Source organism: Dryobates pubescens, chromosome 29 (assembly GCF_014839835.1).
Source record: "Dryobates pubescens isolate bDryPub1 chromosome 29, bDryPub1.pri, whole genome shotgun sequence".
NCBI classification, from domain to species: domain Eukaryota; kingdom Metazoa; phylum Chordata; class Aves; order Piciformes; family Picidae; genus Dryobates; species Dryobates pubescens.
The window spans coordinates 1,697,411-1,720,771 of record NC_071640.1 but is presented as its reverse complement, the minus strand read 5'-3'; the positions used below and the strand labels follow the sequence as shown (position 1 = coordinate 1,720,771).

Sequence of the window (23,361 nt, the reverse complement as noted above, 5' to 3'; positions counted from 1 at the left end):
GTTTTTGGGAGCCTGAGCTTTAAAGGAGGTTTCACATTTCATGTTTCTGTTCCCAGTCAAATTGCTTCTTCCCTCTCGAGGCTGTGCACCGTCTCAGGCTTGGTTACAGGCTCCTAATGCGCAGCCAGAAATCAGGTGCCAGGCGCTGCGAACCTATTGGGGCAGGGTACAAGAAGGGGCTGAAAGAAAAACATCTCCATCCCCACCCCCACCCTGCAGAGAAGATTAAAACATTCAAAAAAAAAAAAAGAAAAAAAGACCAATTAAAAATGGGGAATCTCATAGCAACATTTTCATTAACCCTCCCAGGTTCTTCTTTCTGTCTCATTAGGCGTCAGAGGGAGAGGAAGGATCATTTTAATTAGCGGCATTGTGAAGCTTTATTTAAGGCAACTGTCCCTCCTGCTGCTCTCTGGATTACCCCACCGGCTTATAAATGCAATCCCAAATCATTAACAGGCAAAAAACAACCCCACTGAAGGGTCTGGAAGAAAGGAGATCCACTCTGGCCAATGTTTAGGGCTCTTTAACAATGTCCTCTCTCCTCATTCAGGCATAATTCAAGCGTAATATTGGGCTTTATCAAACAACTCAATATCCTCTTAGAGCAAAGCCCTTTCTAGATGAGGATGCCATGTGTGCAACTTTCTTCTCCTTTGTCTGCAGGGCAGTGAGAGCCCAGGACCACATCTGATGGGATGGACACGGTAGATAGGATCACAGCTTTTCCAGCCTCCCGGTTCAGAATTGCTTGTTAAAGCCCCAAATTAAAGGCACTGCTGCACGCTGATGGCCTTGCAGGAGGGAGGTGAGCAATGGGTACCCAAACCAGGGGGAGGCTGGTGGAGGGGCGTTAGAGAGAGGCTCTTGTGCGTTCAGGATGGAAACAAAGAGAGTGCCCACGTTCCATGAAAAGGAAATCGCTTCTTGCAGTCGCTGCTTGCTGAATTTCCTGTTTGTTGGTTGGGTTTTGGGGTGGGTGGCTGCTGCAGAAATGAGCCCAGTGGCTCTGTTCTGTCAGGAGACCCTCAGCCTGCAGCTGCCATATCTGAGAGGGCAGGAAAACACATCACACAGCTCATCTCCTCCTGAAATCACAGAACTCTTCTGGTTGGAAAAGCCCTTTAAGGTTAGCCTGTCCGACTGTTCTCTAACTCTGCCAAGGCTGTGGCTGAACCATGGCCCTCAGGACCACAGCTTTGTCTTTTCAACACCTCTGGCAATGAGGATTCAGTCACCTCCCTGTGCAGCCTGTTCCAGTGTCTGAAAAACCTTTCAGTGAAGACGCTTCCAACCTAAACCTCCCTTGGTGCAACCTGAGGCTGTTTCCTATCATCCTTGTGAGAAGAGACCAACCCCCCCCTCAGCTCCAGTCTTCTTTCAGGGAGCTGTAGAGAGCAATGAGGTCTCCCTTCAGCCTCTTCTTCTCCACACTAAAGACCCCCAGGTCCCTCAGCTGCTCCTCACCAGCCCTGTTCTCCAGACCCTTCACCAGCCTGGTTGCCCTTCCCTGCACCCACTGCAGCACCTCAAATCAAGTGCTTCATCTAGGAGCACTAAGCAGAACGTGGAGATAATATCAGCTTCTTGAAAAGCTCTCCAGATTCCTCCAGAAAGGTCTAGGTAGCTGACTGGGTGTACCTGACTTGGGCTAAATGAGCTGAGAGAGCAGTAATTGGAACAGGCTGCCCAGGGAGTTGGTGGAGTCAAGAAACATCTGGACATGGCATCTGGGGACATGGTTTGATGGCCATGGTGGTGTTGGGTTGATGGTTGGACTGGATGATCTTAGAGGACTTTTCCAGCCAAAATGATTCTATGATTCTGCAGTGATGATGGATCACTGAATGATTAATGTATTGCTACATAGAGTGCATTCCATGTTAAGTCCAGAGGTGCATGTGAAGAGGCTTGCAGGGAGAGCTGATCTCAATTCTGGCAGGAACTGCTCCCTGTCAGACTGTTGCAAATGTAAGCGGATTAGGAGCAAGTAAAAGACTTCCACTTGGAGTTCCAGTTTGGGACTGGCCAACCCCACTGCCCCCATCTCAGATCCTGAGGCTGAGCAGCCACAGACCTGAGGTGCTGGTACTAAACACTCACCATAGATTGAGAGATTGCATTAGGTTGGAAGGGACTCTAAAAGGTCATCTTGTGCAACCCCCCTGCAGGCAGCAGGGACACCACCAGCTAGATCAGGATGCCCAGGGCCACATTAAGCCTGATCTTGCATGTCTCTGGGGAGACTTTCCAGTTCTCTCCTCAGAACTGGGAGAGGCTGGCAGGGACAGGAGAAGAGCAGCTTCAAGGGGAATCAGTCTCTAGAGATCAGGGATGCTAAACTCCCCTTAAACCAGTGATGAGCAGCCTGAGCAGCAGCCCTTGGAGAAGTTGATACAGGAGTTGCTTTGTTTTCTATTTATAGCTGTGCTGTATTTTTCTTGTAATACATTTTTAATGACTTATAAGGCCTAGTTATTTATTCTCCTGAAGCCACATATTTTCTCACCCTGATAATGCAGGCAGGAAGAGCTACATGGGAGATGGCTGGATCTGCTCCCTGCACGGGCAGCAGGCTGAGGGGGAACACTGCACAGCCCTTGGGAGCCCCAAAGCACCCAAGGAACCCCAAGCATGCGGTTCTCCACTGCCTCTCTGCAGAGGGACTGCCTGTGGAGGACTCTCCTTGGGCCAGAGTGTTTCTCAATTACTAATTATTCCATCTGCACACAAGAGAGTCTGGGTTTTAATGATGGTTTTGCTCTACATTTCCTCATCCAAAATTAACCTGAGTTAAAACCCAGCCTCCCTCACCCCAAAACCTGCAGCAGCCCCTTCCAGCTGGGTGTTTAAAGAGTTCAGTAGGGTGAACAAAGAGGGCAAACAAAAGGAGAAGATGGGACACTGAAATTGCAGGTATTTGCCTCAAACATCACTACTCTCATTGCCTCATGATGAGTCCAACCAGAATGGTATTGGCTCTGCTGGTGGTTCTTAATTGTTACATATCCAATATTTCCTTTTGGCTCCCCTTAATGTTTGGATGAATAACTGTGCAATCACTTCATTACTTTATTTAGATGATGTTATTTTAGGAAATTATTGTTTAGATCAGCCTTGTCCTTCCCATTCTATTTGTGCCTTCCCCAGAACGAAGCAATATCAGAGGAAACCAATTAATTGCAACTCGACTGCTGTAATGGGGTCTGCTCCACAATGTGGCAATGTCTAATGGAGTTTTAATTTCCCCATGGTGAGTCAACATTTGCTTAAAGAGAGAAGAGTGTGAGAGCAAAGCACTGCCTGAGGCACACAGCTTCTTCCACACCCCTGGGGCTCAACAGGCATCTTGGGGCTGCTGCTGCATTGTCAGGGGGTAAAAATTTCACAGGGGGTAGTAGGTGGGGCAACAAAGAGCATCCTGGTTCCCACCATGAGCCCAGGATTCATAGATTCTTAGAATTATTTGGGTTGGAAGAGCCCTTAAAGCTCATCCAGCTCCAACCCCCCTGCCATGGGCAGGGACACCTCCCACCAGCTCAGCTTGCTCAAGGTCCCATCCAGCCTGTGCTTGAACACCTCAAGGGAGGGTGCATCCACAGCCTCCCTGGGCAACCTGTGCCAGTGTCTCCCCACCCTCATAGGGAAAAATTTCTTTCTAATATCAAATCTAAATCTGTCCTCCTCAAGCTTCAGGACATACAACCCTACACGGCTCTCAGGCTGCGCTGCCCAGCCTCGTAGGGCGCAAAATGAACTTGTCCCCCAGCGAAGGTCTCTCAGCCCTTTTTCAATGCATGGCCTTCCTTAGGAAATGTTCATCTTGCTGCCCTAGATCCTTGCTAGGCAAGGACCAGCAAGCCTTGATCACAGACCAGAAGCCCATTGTGGAGGGGGAACTTTCAAAACCAATGATCTCACCCCTAAGGAAACTGCTGCACAGAACTTGTGACACAAATGGAGCAGCAGAGGAGATTGCTTTTTTCACCATGACTTGCCTTGTTAAGAGCATTTAGTACCACCAGAAGTTACATTTGGAGGATGAAGTTCTTCCCCATGAGGGTGGTGAGACACTGGCACAGGTTGCCCAGGAAGGTGGTGGAAGCCTCATCCCTGGAGGTTTTGAAGGTCAGGCTGGATGTGGTTGTGAGCAACCTGCTGTGGTGTGAGGTGTCCCTGCTCACAGCAGCAGGGTTGGAACTGGATGCTCTTTGAGGTCCTTTCCAACCCTAACAATACTATGATCCTATAAGGTGGAGCACCCAGAGAGGTCTCTGAGCTCTCTCTTGCTCAGGTCCTGGGTGTCTTTGGCAGCCCTCAGCCTAGGTGCTGTTGACTAAGGACTGTTTGCTTGGGGTTTGGTGGGGTTTTTTTTTTGCCTGGAGAATGCTGACAAACTTCTGAAGCCAGCCTGCTTTTCTCCCCACCTCCTGACAGCTCAGAAGAGGCAAAACAAAGCTACATTACGATGCAACCAATTTCAGCAGCATCTGATTAACAAAAAGGAGGCCACAGCTACCTGACAGCAAGCTGGTGGTTATTTTTTATTCCTCAAACAAACTGATGGCCTCAAACATTCATACATGTATTTATGGCCTGTGTTTAAATGTCTCATTTCCAGGGTGGGTTGGTGGGTTGGTTGCTCTAGAGATATTTATTTTTGAAGGGGGGTGGGGAGGGGGAATCATGCAAGGAAATAAAGTTTTGCAATTCTCCTCCTCCTAATAAGTCTGTCCAAAACATGATGTTGCTCGTTGTGTTGAAAGATGGTTTCATTTCCTGCTCCTAACAGGGGGGAAAAAAAAAACCAACAACCCAACCCCACAACAACAAATGGGTATGAAGAATTTGCCTTGCCAAATGAACATTGTATACTGAACTTGTCAAAAATCCTCTCTCCTGACACAAATAAAAGATAACATTGGGTGGCAGCATGTAAAACAGCACTGACAAGACAGCTAGGATGGAAGCAAAGAAATGCATATTTTTCTTTCCCCCCCCTTCTTTCTCTCTGGGAAGGATGGGGAGGAAAAGCTCCAGGTGTGAGCGAGCGCTGGCGTGTAACAACCCAAAATACAGCAGCTAAAGACTTAACAAGCCCTTGCAATGCAGGTTTTAAGAGGAACATAAGTGATTCCATTTCTGATTAGCAAACTCATGACAAAAGCCTCAACTCTTTTCTTTCCTCCTTTCCATTTTTTTTTTCCCCCCCCAGGTGACCCAGAAAGCTGAGAAGTAGGGAGGGGGATGGAGAAAAAAAAGGCAGCTGGATGAAAGAGGTCTTCAGCTGCAAAGTTCACAACTCTGCCATGCAGGCTGCAAGGACTCCATAGCACTGCTGGGGAAAAAAAAACCAACCCCAAACATTATTCTGAGGAGATTTAAAAATAAACAAGGTAATGATGGGACTTTCATTAGATCTGCAGGCACACCATGCAGGTGAATATTTTTTTCTCCCCCTCCTATTAAAATCACTGATTGAAGGCTGTTGGCTATCAGCTTCCCAACCCCCCCAGCCCCAAACTGCATTTCTTCTCTCTTAGGGCTTGCCTCTCAAAAAATATCACAACAACTGCATAGTTAGTAACAAGAAAAGACTCCTAAAACTGCAGGTTTGGGTTGTGTTGGGGGGGGGGGGAAGGAGGAATACAAGCATGAAACACAGATTGCACCTTCAAATCCCCGCTGGCATCACGCTTCTTTGTTCTGCTAAGAAAAATTAACCTCAATCTCGGCTCAAGGTCCCCCGATTGATTATCATAGTCATTTAAATACTGTAATCTCATTTTCAGCATCAGGGAAAGGGAGCAAAAAAAAAAGAAGAAGAAGAAGAAAAAGAGAAAAGAGGTGGGGAAGCAAGGGGGGGGGGGGGTGGTGTGTGGAGAGAAAGAGAAAACAGAATAAATTATCTGACAAAAGGAAAAAAAGCTCCTTTCTGCTTACGGAGCCTATTTCAGATCCTTCCACTTGATTGGAAAAGTTGATGAAGTTTAAATGAAGCAGAATTAGAGGCTCAGGCCACTGAGTATTGACAGGGGCCCATGGAAGAATGTGCAATTCAATAGGGCTGATTTCTGTGGAAAACAGGGGAAAGGCCTAAATGGTATAATCTTCAATCAAATCTAACATCGACACTGACAAGGCAGGGTAATGAGATAGGCCAGATCAGGCATGTTGGTTAAAGAAATTAATCCCTCTGGCTGCACCAAGAGTTCAGCTTTGATGCCTATTGTACAGCCCCCTGTCCCAGCCTATCTAAATGCTAACTAACTGCAAGTGTGATCTGGGACTGTGCTTTTCATTGCTGGGGCTAATCTGATAACAATTTTAGCTCCTTCCCTGATTACGGAGCCAAGAGGTTGCCCGGCAGCCCCTCGCCGTGGCACTGAGGAGAGAGGCCATGGATGCAGCAGCGCTGGAGCAAGGAAACTTGTGTCACAGTGTGATTCAGGGCTTGAATGCACCTAAACCACCATCATGAAAACAAATCTGCTGAGGGAGCTGGGGTGGTTTAGTGTGGAGGAGGCTGAGGTGAGACCCTACTGAGGCTTTGAGCAAGCTGGTCTAGTGGAAAGTGTCCCTGCCCATGACATGGGGTTTGGAACTGGAGGATCTTAAAGGTCCCTTCCAATTCAGACCATTCTGTGATTGCTCTATACAGCAAGGAGGTTGGAGTGAGGTGGGGGCTGGTCCTTTCTCCCTAGTCTCAGGTGATAGAAGGAGACAAAATGGCCTGAAATCGTGCCAGGGGAGGGTTGGGTTGGAGATTAGGAAAAATTTCTTGGCTGCAAGAGTGGTCAAGGGTTGGAAGAAGCTGCCCAGGGAGGTGGTGGAGTCCCCATGCCTGGAGGCGTTCAAGAAACCTGTGGCCATGGCACTTTGGGACACGTGGCCATGGTGGTCCTAGGTTGATGGTTGGACTCTCTGATCTTAGAGATCTTTTCCAACCAAAACAACTCTATGACTCTATAATTGCTGCAGTTCCAGTTGTCTCCTGACCAGCTGATTAGGATCTCCTGGGAGCCACTGAAGAGGCTGGGCAGTGCTGAAGGTGATGGAGAAAGCAAGTGGGAAGTGAAGTTGGGAAGTTGAAAAGCATGCTGCAAACAAAGGCACTCTTCTACCTGGGCAAGCAACTCGAAGCTCCCATTAAGATCAGCTCTTCACTAAGTAATGGAAGGTTTGCTGTGTTTGCTTTTCTGATTTCATCCCACCCTCAGGCTTGGGATTACACTGTTGTTACTTTTAATCAGCTTTCACTTGTAAGATTTTCAGTCACACTGGTTTGCTTTAAAAAAAGAATAATAATCAAATGATTTCCACTGATGCTGAAGTCTGCTTAAAGGCTGTTGTTGGAAATGCAGCCACAGGGTCCCACTTTCCTTTCTCTGTGCTGCTTCCAATAAATGGGAAGAGGGAAGTCAGTGCCACTTCTTTTCTAAAGTACAAACAGTTAAAGAAGAAAACATCCTCAGACAGGCAGGTTCTGCCTAATCTGTACAGAGTGAGCAGCCAAGCAAGAACAAAACAACCCCTGCAAGATGACACAGGCATCTCCAACTCAATAATTAAGCATAAGAGCATCTCTAAGAATCTGCATGGAAAGCAACCTCCCCCTGGGGAGAGGGTGGCTAAAAACTTGCCAAAATGCAGAGCTGAAAAGGTTGGTGCCTGTGATTGCTGTGGACGTGCTTCATTTGCTCTGTCTTCTGCTAGGCAGCACTCAAAAAGAGAGGAAATTGCTGTGGCAGAGGTCTGCAAATGAAGAGGTTTTCACCTCCTCTTTGGGCAGCTGCCCACCAGTTGCCTGCCCAATGCTTTCCTGTCCAAGATGGTCCTTACCGAGCCCCTACCAGCTTCCCCTCTGTGCTCAGGATGTTTGCTTGTGCCTCTTTCACAGGAGGAGGGATATTTACTGTTGGTGGAGAGTGTGAGGCTGAGGATGAAGAGGAAAAGGAGTAGAGATGTTGCTGTGCTCCTCCAGGTTTTAGCCAGTGCTGCTCTCAGCCTGCTGGGTTCAGAGTCCCCAAAGAAGGGTTTGTGAGTTATTAGGACTTGGGAATCTCCCTGACTTCCTGCATCATGTCTTCAGTTTGTATTAGCCTGAAAATCATCTCTTGGCTTAACGTGGTTTGGGACCAATGCCATGAACTGGAGTTGGCTCTCCCCCAGAGTTTCTTAAATCTTTCAGAGAATAAAGCCTGAATTTTAGCTTCATCATGAAAATTTATAACCCCCTGCAGCCCTGGCTGTGCTCTGAGTGGCATGGACCCATTTGTGACCTTCTTTTTTTTTCATGTCAGTTTTTACCCTGTTCTGCCTACATTCTCTCATCCTCTGGCTTGATTTCTACTTTTACCCCACCACCAACTCAGGCAAGAGGCTGTGCAGATGTTGCCTGCTCCGACAACGCTGCTATTTGGGGTCATAATGCAACAATTGGGTCTAATGGTTATTATTGTGCCGGCTGACTTCAATCACGCACTTTTAAATCAAAGGGCCTTTGAAGCTTTATTTCCATTGTATTAAACGAATAAACATCGAAGATTTTCAGGAACATAAAAGGCATTCACCTTGTAATGTTTCTGGGCTTATTAGTCTCACCAATTTGCATTGTTTTGTTCACATAAAGGATCAAAATGCCCTTTTGCTTGCTTTTACATACTGCCTGCTGATCTCGGGGCTGAGCACCTAGGAATGCCCCGTGCTGCTGGTGCTTGTGTCCTCCTGCCTGCTGAATCCCCAGCTGGAGGCTTGTAACCTAAGTCCTTGCCTTCAAATAACCCAGAGGGGGGGAAAAAAAGCCCCCACTTCCATTCAAGGCAGAATGTTTGCTTGCCTCTTGGAAACGCCTTGTTTATTTCTGTGTTCTCTGTGCAAAACATGGGAGGGCACTAAAGCTCATCAGGAGTTTAATTTTTAGTGTACCAAATAATTCCTAAACGAGTTCATGCTGAGAGGCAAACCCTCAGAAGTGGGAGCATTGGAATGACAAAGCTGAGAGCCAAACCTAATGATTATTTGACTAAGCAGCCTTTCATTAGCTCATTTCTCTAATGAATGATTGAGCTGTGCTGTGTGCACATTCTAAATGCAGTTTTAAAAGCACAGCACTGGCCTTAGATTGCAAGGGGAGGGGGGAAAAATCATCTAAAAAAAAAATCTAATAGTAGTAGTGGTATCATAATAATAGTAATCAGCACACAAAATGCTGCATAAACACTAATTAATCCTCAGCGTCCCCAGGCAGCCAGCACGGGAGGCAGGATGCTCAGCACACGCAGTGATTTGAGGTAAAGAGTTTAATTAACACCAAACAAAAGACAACTTTATTCCAAACAGGGCTCTCAGTGCTTGTGGCTGCTCTGCTCCCCATTACAGGGGTTAGGCATCCGAGAAAGGGAGACTCAAATCTGCTCCTCGCCAAGTTTTCAATGGATTTATTGATTCCAAGCAGCTGAGAGCAGGAGACGGGAGAGAAAGCAGAGCTAGTGAAATCACAGGGCTAACACCTGGGGTAAGCTGTCAGGTGCTCTGGAAGGTGCTTTAAAGGGCTGTGAGGCTGTCAGGAGCGTTTGCCCCACTTGTGGCTCTTGGCCAATGTGGAAGCAGCTGTGAGATTTCAGTGGGGGTTGAACCCTCACATTGCTCCAGGAGAGCAGAGACATGCAGAGAGATGATGGAGACCACAGGGACCTCATGCTCAGAGTGTAGGTGCTCTGTGGGGAGGGATGGCTTTGCTCTGTGGAAAAGGAATGGTTTTGTTCTGGAGAGAGAGAGAGAGAGTTTTGCTCTGTGGAAAAGGAATGGTTTTGTTCTGGAGAGAGAGAGAGAGAGTTTTGCTCTGTGGAGAAGGGAAGGGTTGGGTTTGCTCTCTGTCAGTCCCAGCCATCATGCAGACACTACACCTGCTCAATTTCTTGCTGCTCCATAGAGCTGCTCTCTGAGCACCCAGCAGTGGGTATATTTTTTTAGGAAGCCTTTGTTTTATCACTTTCCTTTCCTGCCCAGATTAGCAGCCCTTGCACAAAGATGGATTCCAGAGGTGAGATATGAGCTCTGTCCTGAGAAAAGGCTTGGTGAGGTGTTCCAGGTTCACCTTGGCTCCTTACTATGCTGGCACCAGAAGAGCTACAGAAGATTAGTGACTTGTGAAAGAAGGTTTAAAAAGAAACCCCAAAGAGGCAAGAAGGAAGGTGAGGATTAAAGGCTCAAAGCTTGAGCACAACATTCAGGTGTAAAAGCCCTGTTAGAGCCACAGTGCAGGTCAGCTCCAGAGTGCTGGAAGCCTGCCCTTCCAGCAACCACTGCTGCAAGAGATGTTTGTGATGCATGCAACTCCAAGTTGCAATATTCTCTTTCACACCAGGCCTTTGCCCCTGCTTGACTGTTGCATACTTCTGGGGTGATGAGATGCCCCTTCTTGCTTTCCTTTGCTATGGATTACTCCAAAACAAGTTTGAAACAACTCTCAGCAGTGCCTTGCTCTGTGACAAGTCAGATGGCTCAGAAATTCTTTGTGAAAAGGTTTGATAGGGATGAAAGGAAGAAGAAAATCATGGTGGGTGATTTCTGCCTTATCTAGGTACCTACAATGTGAGTGGACACCCACAGCCCCCTGCTTGGTGTCTCATTGTCACCCAAACCAACTTGCTCTCCAAGCATGGAGCAGACATCCAGGGGAGCTCTCCAGTTACAAAGGGCAGCTCAGCCTCCCTGGATAATCCCTCCCCCCGAAAAAAAGGACTTTGGACTGCCCAAACCAAGGCTATTGGTGTGCCAGTTCCTGTGGGTTTGTGAGGGTTTTGATCTTATATTCTTCTGGAGGCTGTAGCTGCTGAAATTTTATTGCCTGAATCCTGTAGCTTTTGTGTGATCTTAGTGGAGGGAAAGAAAAAAAAAAACACAATAAAAAAATCCAGCCCTGAGAGCTGGAGAGGAAAGCTTAGGAAAATTAACCCTAAGTGGCCTGGCATTCAGACCAATAAAAAGAGCCTGGCATCAGTTGTCATGTAAATAACAAGCTTTAAACCCAAATAGTGCACATTCCAGCAGCGCTGAAAACTCTGGTTTGTTACATCTGCTTCTTCTGCAGGCTGGATCGAGACCTGGCAGCAGCCTTTGCCAGCCAGCAAAGCGCCAGCAGCGTCCTCCTCACTCCTGAAGCTGCATTCTAGTGTTGAGAGCCAGGGTGGGGGCTCTGAAGGTGAGCTGGATGCTTCTCAGGTCTCCGGGGGTTTCATGGACAGCAGTTTTCTCCTTTCTGCAGGTCTCCTGGCCCCTCTTGAGCAGGTAAGAAAGTGCTTTGGGGGGAGCTTGGCAGCTGGGATTTCCCATTGCCCTTCCCACAGCAGGGGAAGGTCCAGCTCCAGGCTGGTGGCATAACTTTGGCAGTGTTGACCTTAATTGTGGCATATCATCCAAGAAGATTAGTTAATCTAATGGTAACCAAACTGGTGTGGGCTGTTGGGGTGTGTGCCAGGCGTGATGGGGCTGAAGTGTGGAGAAGCCTTGTTTCCTGCCCAGAGCTGGTTTATTTTTGTAACACAGGGGTTTTCAGGAAGTTTGTACAGAGAAAAGTGCTTGGCTAAGGCTTTTACTGGGAGGAAACAAACAAACACCAACAACCAAACCAAAAATGCTTTGCTCAGGTTTTTACTGGCATCAGTAGATGAAATACTTTTCCTCAGTTCTCGTGCTGCCAGCCAAGCTCATATTGATAACCTAAATGAATTCCTTGCTTAATTACAACACATCATACATTCTCCCAGAGAAAAACAGAGCATCCATCCCTAGAAATCTGTTCATGGCAAGAGGATGGTTTGAATCTGCAAGAGCCAGTGTGTGGGGACACATCCTGGGGGTAGGATGGAGCTGGGCAGAGCTGAGGCAGAAGAGGTGGCCAGGACCCAGGTATGTGTCTGGGCAGTGGTCTCTGTTTGGTTATGTGAGAGAACTGAGGAAGTAGGAGATCCTGTTGTTAGCTGCTGCAGAGGAGGTCTGTCACAGCTGCACAAGGGGTTTGGGGCCTGAGGGCTAGTTGGAGGAAGATCAGGAACTAAGTCTCCCCTCCACTATTACTGGCCCTCGGGTTCTCGTGTGTTTGCTGTCTGCTGAACCTTAATGGCAGCTGCTGGAGCTGTGTGTTCCTCAGTGCCCTCCCACGGCTGCCAGAAGCACTTGTCCAAGCAGCAGTTGTCTCAAAACCCTTCTGTCCCTCCCTTCTAAAGCATCTCTGTGTCCTTGGTTGTCAGGTAGCACTGCGCAGAGTGAGGGTTGGGACTTCACTGTCCGTCTCCTTTGGCAGCTCCCTCCAGAACGTCCAGTCCCCAGGGCCTTCCCAAAAGGGAAGGAGATCCCAGACCACAGTTGGAAGCACGAAGCAGAGATGTGGCAGAGGGCTGACACCTGGTGTATGCTCCAGCAAGCAGGACTGGGCAGGTATCAGCACTTAGCCAGTGAACTGCCACCCTGACTGTCACCTCTGATCCTGCTTCTAAGCAAAGATGCCAACACTTCCTATCGAACTTACAGGATCCAGGGAAAAGAAAGTAGAATTATAGAATGGGTTGGAAGGGTCCTTGAAGGTCACCTAGTCCAACTCCTGTGCCAGGGGCAGGGACACCTTTCCACCAGACCAGGTTGCTCAAAGCCTCATCCAGCCTTGTCCACCTCCTCCATGGGCAACATGCTCAGGTGTGTCACCACCCTCCCACAAAGAATTTCTTCCTAATATCTCATCTAAATCTCCTCTTTTCCACTTCCAAACCATCACCACTCATCCTGTCACCACACTCCCTGTTAAAGTCCCGTTGCAGCTTTCCTGTAGCCCCCCTTTAAATGGCCACTATGAGATCTCCCAAGTAGAAGTTTAGGGGTTTACAAGTGAAAGCTGCCTTTGACTTATGACACAAACCAATTTTTTTTCCCTCCTCCTTTTTCTTTTCCTTTGCTAATACAATTTTCAAATCGATTTTCAGAGTTTCATGCTGGGAGGAAGGATGTTGAGTGTTGCAAGACTCCTATTTCCTGCGATATGGCCGACTCCCAAGTTTGGGTAGAGACCTCCAGAGCTTCAGCAGAGGCTGAACAAGCCAAGGTTGAGACATCGCCGCTGTCGGCTCTGGCAAACCAAAGCTTTGCAGCAGAGCCGGCTGCCCCCCCTAGGAGAAGACGAAAGGTGCAGCCGCTCCAACGGCTCGATGCCTGCTGCCGGGGGATTACCGGCGCTGCTGCCAACCTCTCTGTCCCTCTGCACTCTCAGAGCAACGATCCCGGCCCCCGAGCACTGAGGGGCAGTCTCAGTAGAGGCTCGGTGGCGTGTCCCTGATGGGGACTGGGATGGTAAAGACCTGGTAAGGGCACGAAGCTTTTCTGCGAGTGCCATCCAGGGGACAGGAGCTGCACTTCAGCTGCTGATGATGACGGGGGAGGGTCTCCCGGGACGCGGTGGGGAGGGCTGTAGTGTAACTTTCTGTGAGTGTTCTTCAGGAGGAGGAAACCGAAGGAAGATGCCTGAAACGTTGCGAAGCCCACCCGGAGCTCAGCCCACCCACAGGAGGGGAGCACAAGGGGAGTTGGTAAGGTGAGGAGTGTCGGGAGTTTGTGACGTGTCCAGAACCTCCCCAAACGGCCTGTTCGGGTCGTTAGAGTTTGGGTGTCCCTCGGTCCCTGCACCCCTCCGTTGTGACGGGGGGAGGGCGGTGGCAGAGAGCAGCCCAGGTGATATCTCGGTCCCTGACTCGGAGCACTCCTCAAACCGTGGGGCTATCGATTAAAGAAGAGCCGAGACTCAGAGGGAAAAGCCACCCCTGGTGCTGCCTGTCACCGTCCCGGGGCTACCGAGCGTTTAACGGTGCTGAACCACGGAGGAGCGGCTAGGAAAAGCTTTCCTCCCTCCTCATCACAGAAATGCTTTTTCTTTTTTTTTTTTTCATTTTTGAATACCCATTTTCAACTGTTCTCACCCTCCGGGTGCTTTAAGGAGGAAACTTTTCCGCTGCCGGCAGCGATGGTGCGGGGCTGCCCGCGGGGACCGTGCCCCTCCTTCTCCTGGGTCCTGTTCGCCTGTTACCGGCTCCAGGATGAGCAGGGGTGGCCGTGCCCGGGAATGGAGCAGGGAGAGAAGGGAGGGACCCGGGGCTCACCTTGAGGATGAGCGGGTTGCACAACATGCTGTCCCGGGCTACCCCCAGCCGCTCGTTCTCGCTGCTCGGTTCCACCTCGTCCAGGGTCAGCGGCCGCCGGGGGGACGCCGCTTTGTCTCCCGCCATGCCAGCGCGGTGCGGGAAGCCGGGGCCGAGGCGGTCGGTATTGCCCTGCCCGTGGGCGAGCAGCTCTCCCCGGGGCCGGCAGAGTTTGACCGTGGCGCCGCTGCTGCCACCCTCAGGGAGCGGCGGGGGGAGCGGAACGGCGGCTCCCCGTCTCCTGGCAACGGCACGTCACGGGTCCATCGCTTTAAGGGGTCCGGCTGGAACCGCTTCCGCTGCGCGGGGAAGGGGGAACGGAGACTCCCGGTAGCGGCGTGCAGGGGGCGCTTTTGCGGGCTGGCACCAGGAAACGTGGTGAGCGCTCGGATAAGGCGGGACCCCTCGGGCGGGTCCGTTATCCCCGCGGGCGCGGCGGGACGTTTCCCCGGGCAGGGACGGGGAGAGGCTGCCGGTGAGGGCGGCAGGGTCCCTGGGGAAGCTAGTGGTTTGCCTACCTCGGCCCATCCGGGTGCCACCGGGAGGCCTGGGCTTGCTTGGTGCCTCCCTCGCTCTGGGAAGTGCCGGAGAGGAGCGGAGGGCAACGGCGGCTCGGCCGGTGAGTAAGACGTGCCCCCGGGAGTCCAGAGGGTTGTGCAGCGCGGGCTTCAGGCGTGCCGCGGCCTGGCTGTGTTACCGCGGTGCTGGGGCGAGCTGTGCGGGGTGGCCTGGAGTCTGTCCCTAGAGCTGTGCGCTGTGGTTTGGTTTGGGATCTGTCCCCAGAGCTTCTGGGGCAGCTCGTTCCCAGTGAGGACATTGTAGCCAGGAGGGGGTTTGTCTCTTCTCCCAAGCAGTCAGCCCCAGAACAAGAGGACACAGTCTCAAGCTATACCAGGAGAAGTTTAGGCTGGAGGTGAGGAGAAAGTTCTTCTCAGAAAGAGTTGTTAGCCGTTGGAATATGCTGCCCAGGGAGGTGGTGGAGTTGCCATCCTTGGAGGTGTTCAAGAGGGGATTGGACGTGGCACTTGTTGCCATGGTTTAGTAGTCATGAGGTGTTGGGTGACAGCTTGGACTTGGATGATCTCTCAGGTCTTTTCCAACCTTATTGATTCTGTAAATCATAGCACTTGAGTAAAACTTGTGTCTTTTATTTAAGGTAAGAAAAAACATGACAGGAAAGGCAAGTGCAGGTGATTCTCCAGTTCAGGAGTCTCTGAAGAAGAAAAAGAAGAAGAAGAAGCAGAAGAGGGAACACAAAGAATTAACCAATATTCATGGAACTGATGAAGGAGGAACTGCAGGAAAGGCAGAGCCTGACCATGCTTCTCTGCTGCTGTTTGAAGACCAAGCAGCACAAAGTGATGAAGGCCACAAAAAGAAGAAGAAAAGCACAAGCCCCAAGAAGCAGCAGCAGTCTTTGTTAGATAATTCATGGGTAGGGTGGGAACAGGAAATTAGGGATAAAACTGGAGGGGATGCTTCCCAGAAGAGGAAGAAGATGCAGAAGCACAACAAGGGCACAGGGGACGAAAGCTACATCACTTGTGTCAAAGTAAATCAGCACAACATCGACAGCTGTCAGGAGGTTGATGCTGATTATGTTTATGTGCAGCAACCTATTAAGAAGAAAAGAAAAAGGAAACCACCTGAGGAAGATGAGGTCTGTGAGGTGCCTGCCTGGAAAGCACATGACAAAAATGACAGTGGAAGGTTGGAAAAGAAGAGGAAGAAGGAAAGCTGCGGGAGCACCCAAGCTGCTCAAGGAGACACAGGTGCAGCTGGGGCCCAGGCCCTGCTGTCCCCTCCAGAGCAAAGCAGGCAAAGGGAGAGCACAGGGAAGGGTGGTGTGGCAGTGCCCCAGCGCTGGCATGAAGCTGGTGACTGCAGTGCTGCTTCTGTGACCAGTGGAGGGTCTGCAGGTGTCTCTTCCAAATTTTCTAAGCCAGCTGAAGCTGCTGCTCGACCTCAGAAAGCTGCAGTGCAAGCTAGCACACCCAAAAGCAGAGCTTTCATCATGGAAGAGAGCTCTTCAGAGTCTGAGGAAATGTAAGTTTAGGGTTTGATTGTGGTTTGGGGTTGGTTTTCTTTTCCCTTCACCTCACCCCCAAATAGATTTCTATCCATGGTATTTGGGTCCCAGATCTCCCTTCAGTTTGTTTTGTAGTTTTAAAACCAGCTTCAAAATCATAGAGTCATGGAATGGCAGGGAGTTGGAAGAGACCTTAAAGATCATCCAGTTCCAACCCCCTGCTTTGGGCAGGGACACCTTCCATCTTCCAGGCTGCTCAAGGTCTCATCTAACCTGGCTTGGGACACTTCCAGAGTTCTTTGTTCTTTAATAAATGAACAAGTTAATTCCTTTAATGGTAGAGATAGTAACAAAACCTCTCTTCTGGTGCTTCAGTGGTGTGGTTTATTTTGGTGTATTTTTCTTACGCTCTTTGAACATTTATTTACTATCAGGACACCAGAACCTTCAGCGTCAAATAGAGAGGACCCTGATGAGCTTGATCTGCATGAAGAAGAGGACTTGGACAACAGTGTGGCTTCAGCTGGGGATTTGGATACTACAAGGCAAGAACTGGAAGAATTTATTCCTCATGCAAAGACTATATCAGACTACTCCGTCAGAAACATGGCTGGAAGAGACCTAGCAAGGTTTAAAGAGTTTAAAAAGCAAGGTGAGCTCTCCAAAATACTGTTGCAGAAAGCCTGTGCAGTTCCTCTCCTGTTTTGGCAAGGGGAAAGCTGCTGTTGTGTCACATCTGTCACATCCGTGGGGTCTGCTTCAGTTCATTTCAAAGGACATTTTCTCTGCTTCATGTAATTGACTTCCTCGTTGTCAAGCTGCAGTGCAAAAGCATAAATCACCTGCTCCCAGCTCTTGTTTTAGGATCATAGAGTGGTTTGGGTTGGAAGGGACCTCCAAAGGTCATCTAATCCAACCTCCCTGCACTCAGCAGGGACATTTTCCACTCCATCAGGTTGCTCAGAGCCTTGTCAAGCCTGACCTTGAATATCTCCAGGGATGCAACCTCCACTTACCTCCCTGAGCAACCTGTTGCAGTGTTCCACCACCCTCATGGTGCAGAACTTGTTCCTGACAACCAGTCTAAATCTCCACTAATTTCAAACCATTGCCTTTCATCCTGTCACTGCAGGCCCTTGGAAGCAGTCCCTCTGCAGCCTTCTTGTTTTGTCTCTTTCCTGTTTGCTATTTTGTTTCACTTCTTGGCTCTGTTGATCTGTTTGCTAAAACCTGAGATACAGTCTGCAAGAGATGCTACCTAAGGATGAACCTTTCTGTGTCTTCTAGGTATTGCTGTCAAGTTTGGCAGATTCACCCAGAAGGAAAATGATCAACTCCAGAAAAACATTGAGGAATTCTTATCCATCAGTGGAATAGAGAGTGCTGAAAAACTGCTGTTTACCTACAGGTATCCAGAAGATAGAGAAGCCATCCAGCGCCTCAAAGCAGAGCACCAGTTCTGTGAAAAGATTTGTAAGTCTTAATTCCTTCTCCCTCCCTTTCCCCCTCTCTCTCTCTTCCCCTCCTTTTCCCTCCCTTTCCCCCTCTCTCTCTCTTCCCCTCCTTTTCCCTCCCTTTCCCCCTCTCTCTCTCTTCCCCTCCTTTTCCCTCCCTTTCCCCCTCTCTCTCTCTTCCCCTCCTTTTCCCTCCCTTTCCCTCTCTCTCTCTTCCCCTCCTTTTCCCTCCCTTTCCCTCTCTCTCTCTTCCCCTCCTTTTCCCTCCCTTTCCCTCTCTCTCTTCCCCTCCTTTTCCCTCCCTTTCCCCTCTCTCTCTCTCTCTTCCCCTCCTTTTCCCTCCCTTTCCCTCTCTCTCTCTTCCCCTCCTTTTCCCTCCCTTTCCCCTCTCTCTCTCTCTCTTCCCCTCCTTTTTCCTCCCTTTCCCCCTCTCTCTCTTCCCCTCCTTTTCCCTCCCTTTCCCCCTCTCTCTCTCTCTTCCCCTCCTTTTCCCTCCCTTTCCCCCCTCTCTCTCTTCCCCGCCTTTTCCCTCCCTTTCCCCTCTCTCTCTCTTCCCCTCCTTTTCCCTCCCTTCCCCCCCCCTCTCTTCCCCTCCTTTTCCCTCCCTTTTCCCCCCCCTCTCTCTTCCCCTCCTTTTCCCTCCCTTTCCCCTCTCTCTCTCTCTCTTCCCCTCCTTCTCCCTTTCTCTTCTTCCTCCTCTCCCTGGCACAGACAGCACAGTCAGCCAAATGTATCTTGTTGGTACTTGATTTTTGTTGTGTGTTGGCTTTTATTTGGTTGTTCTTATTTTGTTTGTTTGGAGATTATTTGTTTTTTTCAAGCAGCATGAGAAATGTTTCTTAAACATGAATCATTTCCCTTCCAGCTGAGGGCATACCACGACCCTGGAGGCTGATATATTACAGAGCAAGGAAGATCTTTGACCCAAATAATTACAAAGGGAAGTAAGTGAATCATTTGAAGAGTTTCTTGAGTGCTGCTGTTGGCCTCTGATGTTTATTTGCACAGGAAAAATGGATGGAAGCTAAGATCATCTCTCCCATTTGTGACCTGACTTGGCTGTGACTCAGCTGACACTTCATTTTCCTAACTGCTCCTTATCAATTCCTCTGTTGTAAAGTGTGAAGTGGTAGTGATGGGTGGCACTGAAGTGCTTGCAAAGGTGCCAGCTGAGTGGTTTGAATTCAGAGCTGAAGCTGTGGCCCTTTCCTCAACCCAGGTACAGCAAGGAAGAAAAGGAGACGTTGAAGAGGTACCAGGCTATGCACGGCAACGACTGGAAGAAGATCTCAGAAATGATGTCTCGTTCCAACATCTCACTTGCTAGGAAGTACTCTGAAATCAAGTCAGGTAGGTGATTTAAAGGCAACTAATTCTGTTCCATGTGCCCTAAACTCCAGGGAAAAAAAGAATCCTGGAGCAGGTTTGGGTTTTAGTCCGTTTGTGGTGCTGGTTCTTTTTCCCCGGACTACTGAAATTGTTCCTCATGTCTAACCTGAACCTCCCCAGATGTAGGTTAAGGTTGTTTCCTCTTGTCCCATCACTTGTTACCAGCCCCCACATGGCTCCAATATCCTTTCAGGGAGTTGTAGAGAGCAGTGAGCTCTCTCCCCTCAGCCTCCTCTTCTCCACACTAAACACCCCCAGCTCCCTCAGCTGCTCCTCACCAGCCCTGTTCTCCAGACCCTTCCCCAGCTTCGTTGCCCTTCTCTGAGCACACTCTGTCAACTCAATCTTTTTATTTTAGATATCAATAATGGTCCTTGGTCAAAGGAAGAGACCCAGAAGTTAGTTAATGCAGTGGAGGAGGTGATTAAGAAAAGAATAGAAAAGGAAGAGGCAAATCTTTCCTCATCAGAAGATTCCTGTAGAGATCTCTCGATTGAGCGGGAAAAGCTGTACCAGAATTTACCATGGACCGAGATTGAAACTCACGTTGGAACTCGGTACTGGAGGCAGTGCAAACAGAAATGGTAAGGTTTGATCCCAGCTTGAGACAGGGAAGTCTGTTCTGGGCAGTATTCCACTCTGTTCTGCCAGACTGTTTGTGGCAATAAACAAGTTGGAGGCAAGGGAAGAAGTGTCGTGAATGTGCCTGAGACAGCTCTGCTGGCTGTGGGAAGTTTCCTTCTTGCTGTGATGGTGGAGCCTGATTTCTGCTTTTCTGTAGCATTCTGAAGATGGTTTTTCTTGATGCTTGGAATATCCTGAAATGATAGAAACCTTTTTTGTGTGTGTTTTCAAAGGCTCACGATTTTAAGAATGAGGATGAACAAAGGGAAGAGGCTGTACAGGGGAAAGGAAGGCTTGCAGGCCAAGATCAATCTTATTAAAAGGTATAGTTCCAGAGGTACTGAGGTGTATTTGTGTCTCTAACAGGGTGAGAACCACAAGGCTTGCAGGTTCAGGTTTCTCACAGAGCATCCTGTGACTTCTGCCCAGGGCAGCTGTGAGCATTACTGCATTAGTTCTCCCCACAGACTGCTTCTGTCTTCTATTCACAGGTTGCATGAACTGGAAGTGGAGGATCCTAATGATGTAAACTGGGCAGAAATCTGTAATGCTGTTGGGTAAACCTTTTTTTCCACCCCCCTCTCCTCTTTTTGTGGATACAAAGCATGGTTGAAGCAGATGGTCTTAAAACTCCCCAAAGGAATTAAAATTCTTGGCCCTCTACAACTACAGCAAATGCCATTTGGTTTGCTAAGAGGGAATTGTACCTCCTGGCACAGAGCTGAGCAAAAGGCCCTGCCTGTGAGCTCTGAAAACTTTGGGTTTATCCCCTTCAGTTCCTTACACTGCTAATTCTTTGAATCCTTCTCGTTTCAGAGATGTTCCCAGTTCCTATGTTCAAGCAAAATTTTATAAGCTAAAAGTCTCCTGTGTTCCTTTTTGGCAAAAAAAGACTTTTTCTGGTCAGTATCCCAGCTGTTTGTATCTACTCCTTCAGGTTTTTTGCTTCAGTCTAAGGGGATTCTGCTTCACTTTCTTCTTTAGTAGCTTTCCCCCAAGCAAATTGGCTGAAATCTCAGGCTTTGTACTTATTTTGCTGAGTGCTTGGGTTTTTTCTCTTTGCTTAAACAATAGTTTAATGTCAATGTCACCTTCATGCAGTGCTTATGGAGCTCTTCTTTTGAATCCCTCTGCTGTTTGAGTTTCTCTTTGCATGCGTGTGTCTGATCTGCCCTGCAGCCACTGTGGTTCCCACAGAGCAGTGAGATTGGCTGCATTTAACTCTGATGTAAATCATTTCTGTCTCTGAGGTCCTGTTCCCCTACAGATCCAATTAAGATGACTTCTTTTTCATTTTTTTTCCAAAGAAATTATTGATTATCAAGGGGCCTTGAGAAACCTGATGTAGTGGGAGGTGTCCTTGCCCAATGGCAAGGGGGGTTGGAACTGGATGATCTTTAAGGTCACTTCCAACCCAAACCATTCTCTGGTGAGATGCTACCCTGTATAAGGTGTCCCCAGCATAAGAAGGACACAGAGCTGGTGGAGAGAGTCTAGAGGAGGCCATAAAGATAATCCAGAGGTTGAGGCACCTCTGCTATGAGGACAGGCTGAGGGAGCTGGGCGTGTTCAGCCTGGAGAAGAAGACTCCAGGGGGACCCTAGAGCTGCCTTCCAATCCCTGAAGGGATCCTGCAGGAAGGCTGCAGAGAGACTTCTCCTGAAGGTGTCTGGAGCCAGGCCAAGGGGGAATGGTTTGAAGCTGAGGCAGAGCAGGGTTAGAGTGGAGCTGAGGAAGAAGTTCTTCAGTGGGAGGGTGGTGAGATTCTGGCACAGGCTGCCCAGGGAGGCTGTGGCTGCCTCCTGCCTGGGGGTGTTGAAGGCCAGGCTGGATGAGGCCTTGAGCAGCTGAATCTAGTTGAGATGTGTCCCTGCCCATGGTGGGGAGGTTGGAGGAGATGATCTCTCAGATCCTTTCCAACCTGAGCCATGCTAGGATTCTCTGACTCTTTTGGAAGAGAAACTTTCCAGACTCTGAAAAACAGGGAGGAAAAAAAGGCAGTGGCAACCCCTTTGCTGGGCTCATTCAGCAGCCAGTTCCCCATCAGATCCAACTAAAAATGACTTTTGTTTGTTTGTTCTTTCTGTTCTTTTTCCAAAGAAATTGTTGATTACCTTTATGAACATAAACTTCCAGAATTTGAAGAAGAGTTGAAAAAAAGGGGGCAGAAGCCTCGTTCTGGCAACTCAGCAGCCAGGGAGCAGAAGTCTTTCCGACTCAGTGACATTTTTGACTGCAGTGAAGACAGTGATTAATGAACTGCACCAAAAGCAGCTCCCACCCTGCACCTTTGAATTGCAAAATGGATCTGGTTGAGAGTGGCCACACTTCAAGAGCTACAGAGGAGAGCACACAGTGGGGAAAGTAAAGAGATGGACGTTGATTTGTCTTGTGTCATGCTGAGGTAAACACAGGTTTTGTGCCACTATTATTTTTTTTTTAACCTTTATTTAACTCTGGCTTCAAAGTTTTACCTTCTAAACCCCCAAGCAGCTTTCTGAATAGCTCCAAACCAGTACTTCTCCCTCTCCCCCCGACCCTTGCTTTTTTCTTCTGAGATGTTGAAAGCTGCTCTTTGCCTTTGCATATAAACTTGGTGTGCAGAACGTGAAGGAGCTTTAAACAGTTAAAAATAAGAATGGAGTTGGGAAGTAATTAAAAATAAGAATGGCTTGGGGGAAAGGCTTTCAGTCTGCTTTGACATCTCTGCAATAAATCAGTGTTGATGGCAGCACCCCAGCTTAAGACATTTGTGTTGATAGAAACACACAGCTTTGAGCTGGGTCTTGGTTTTTTCTGGGCTTAACAGAAATGTTGTTTTCAGGAGCAACTGGGTTTGGTTTTATGGTTTGTTGGGGGTTTTTTATATGTGAACTTGGACTTTCATCAGCCCTTCTAGAGGAAAAAGGGATTTTGGTCCAGGACTGGTGATAAATTGTGCTGGCATTTGATGCCAGTCAGAAGAATGCATTGAAAATGGTGTTGATAATTGGAATGCTAAGAGAAGGTAGTGTGTGTGTGTGTATATATATACCTATATACAAGCACCTGCCTTCTTATTGTGCCAAGAAGAATTTCTCCTTTTTAATTAGAAACTGCTCTCCTGCCTTTTGTATATTTTAAACTATGCCTAATTATTTGTAAATGGACAAAGGGACCATCAAACAAACAAAGAAACCAAAAGAGATTTCTTGTTCTACCTGTAAATTATTTTATAGCTTGCTGAGATTTCTTGCTGTGCTGTATGGGATGAGTGCTGCAGGAAGACTTGGTCTTGGAGGTGCTGCTTGGTTTTGGGGCTCATTTTGATAAGGGAGAAGTTCCTTTTTTAATGTTGTTAATTGTCCTTGAAAAGGCAGAGAACTTGCAGTGGCTGGAAATAAAGTCCTTCTTGGATGTTACTCTGGACTGTGATTTGCAGCCTGAGAACTTCTTGTCTGTTTAACTGTGCCTGGCTTCAGCCTCTCTGAGGATAGAGAATGGGATTTTTTTTGTGAGCCAGACAGGAAGCTCCACAGCATCACTGAGAAAAGGGTAAGTCTGCCAGCCAAGAGATGAAACAAGGGGAGAACCATGGACCAGCTCCCTTGCTCTTAGTTCCTTGTCTTGCTTCTGTGCCTTTTGGGTTTGAAGGTTTAAAAGCTGAAGAATTTGAATTTTTGGAGTCTAAACACTTTGT

The 23,361-nt window shown here is 48.5% G+C and overlaps 2 protein-coding genes across 2 annotated transcripts in view; one reads left to right on the top strand and one right to left on the bottom strand.

Annotated features, from left to right (window-relative positions):
• CFAP77 (cilia and flagella associated protein 77) overlaps positions 1-14,313 on the bottom strand; it is a 62,911-nt gene extending 48,598 nt beyond the window's left edge. The window contains exon 1 of the mRNA XM_009896269.2: positions 14,148-14,313. Coding sequence (XP_009894571.2) covers positions 14,148-14,273 — 126 coding nt within the window. The 5' untranslated portion in view covers positions 14,274-14,313. The remainder of the gene's footprint in view (positions 1-14,147) is intronic.
• Positions 14,314-15,346: 1,033 nt separating this feature from the next.
• Positions 15,347-22,123, top strand: TTF1 (transcription termination factor 1). The gene is made up of 10 exons (XM_009896268.2): positions 15,347-16,232; positions 16,650-16,867; positions 17,503-17,688; positions 18,535-18,613; positions 18,889-19,019; positions 19,417-19,642; positions 19,916-20,005; positions 20,174-20,239; positions 20,499-20,584; positions 21,783-22,123. The coding sequence occupies exons 1-10, from the start codon at positions 15,355-15,357 to the stop codon at positions 21,935-21,937; spliced, it is 2,115 nt and encodes a 704-aa protein (XP_009894570.2). The 5' UTR covers positions 15,347-15,354; the 3' UTR covers positions 21,938-22,123.
• Positions 22,124-23,361: the final 1,238 nt, after the last annotated feature.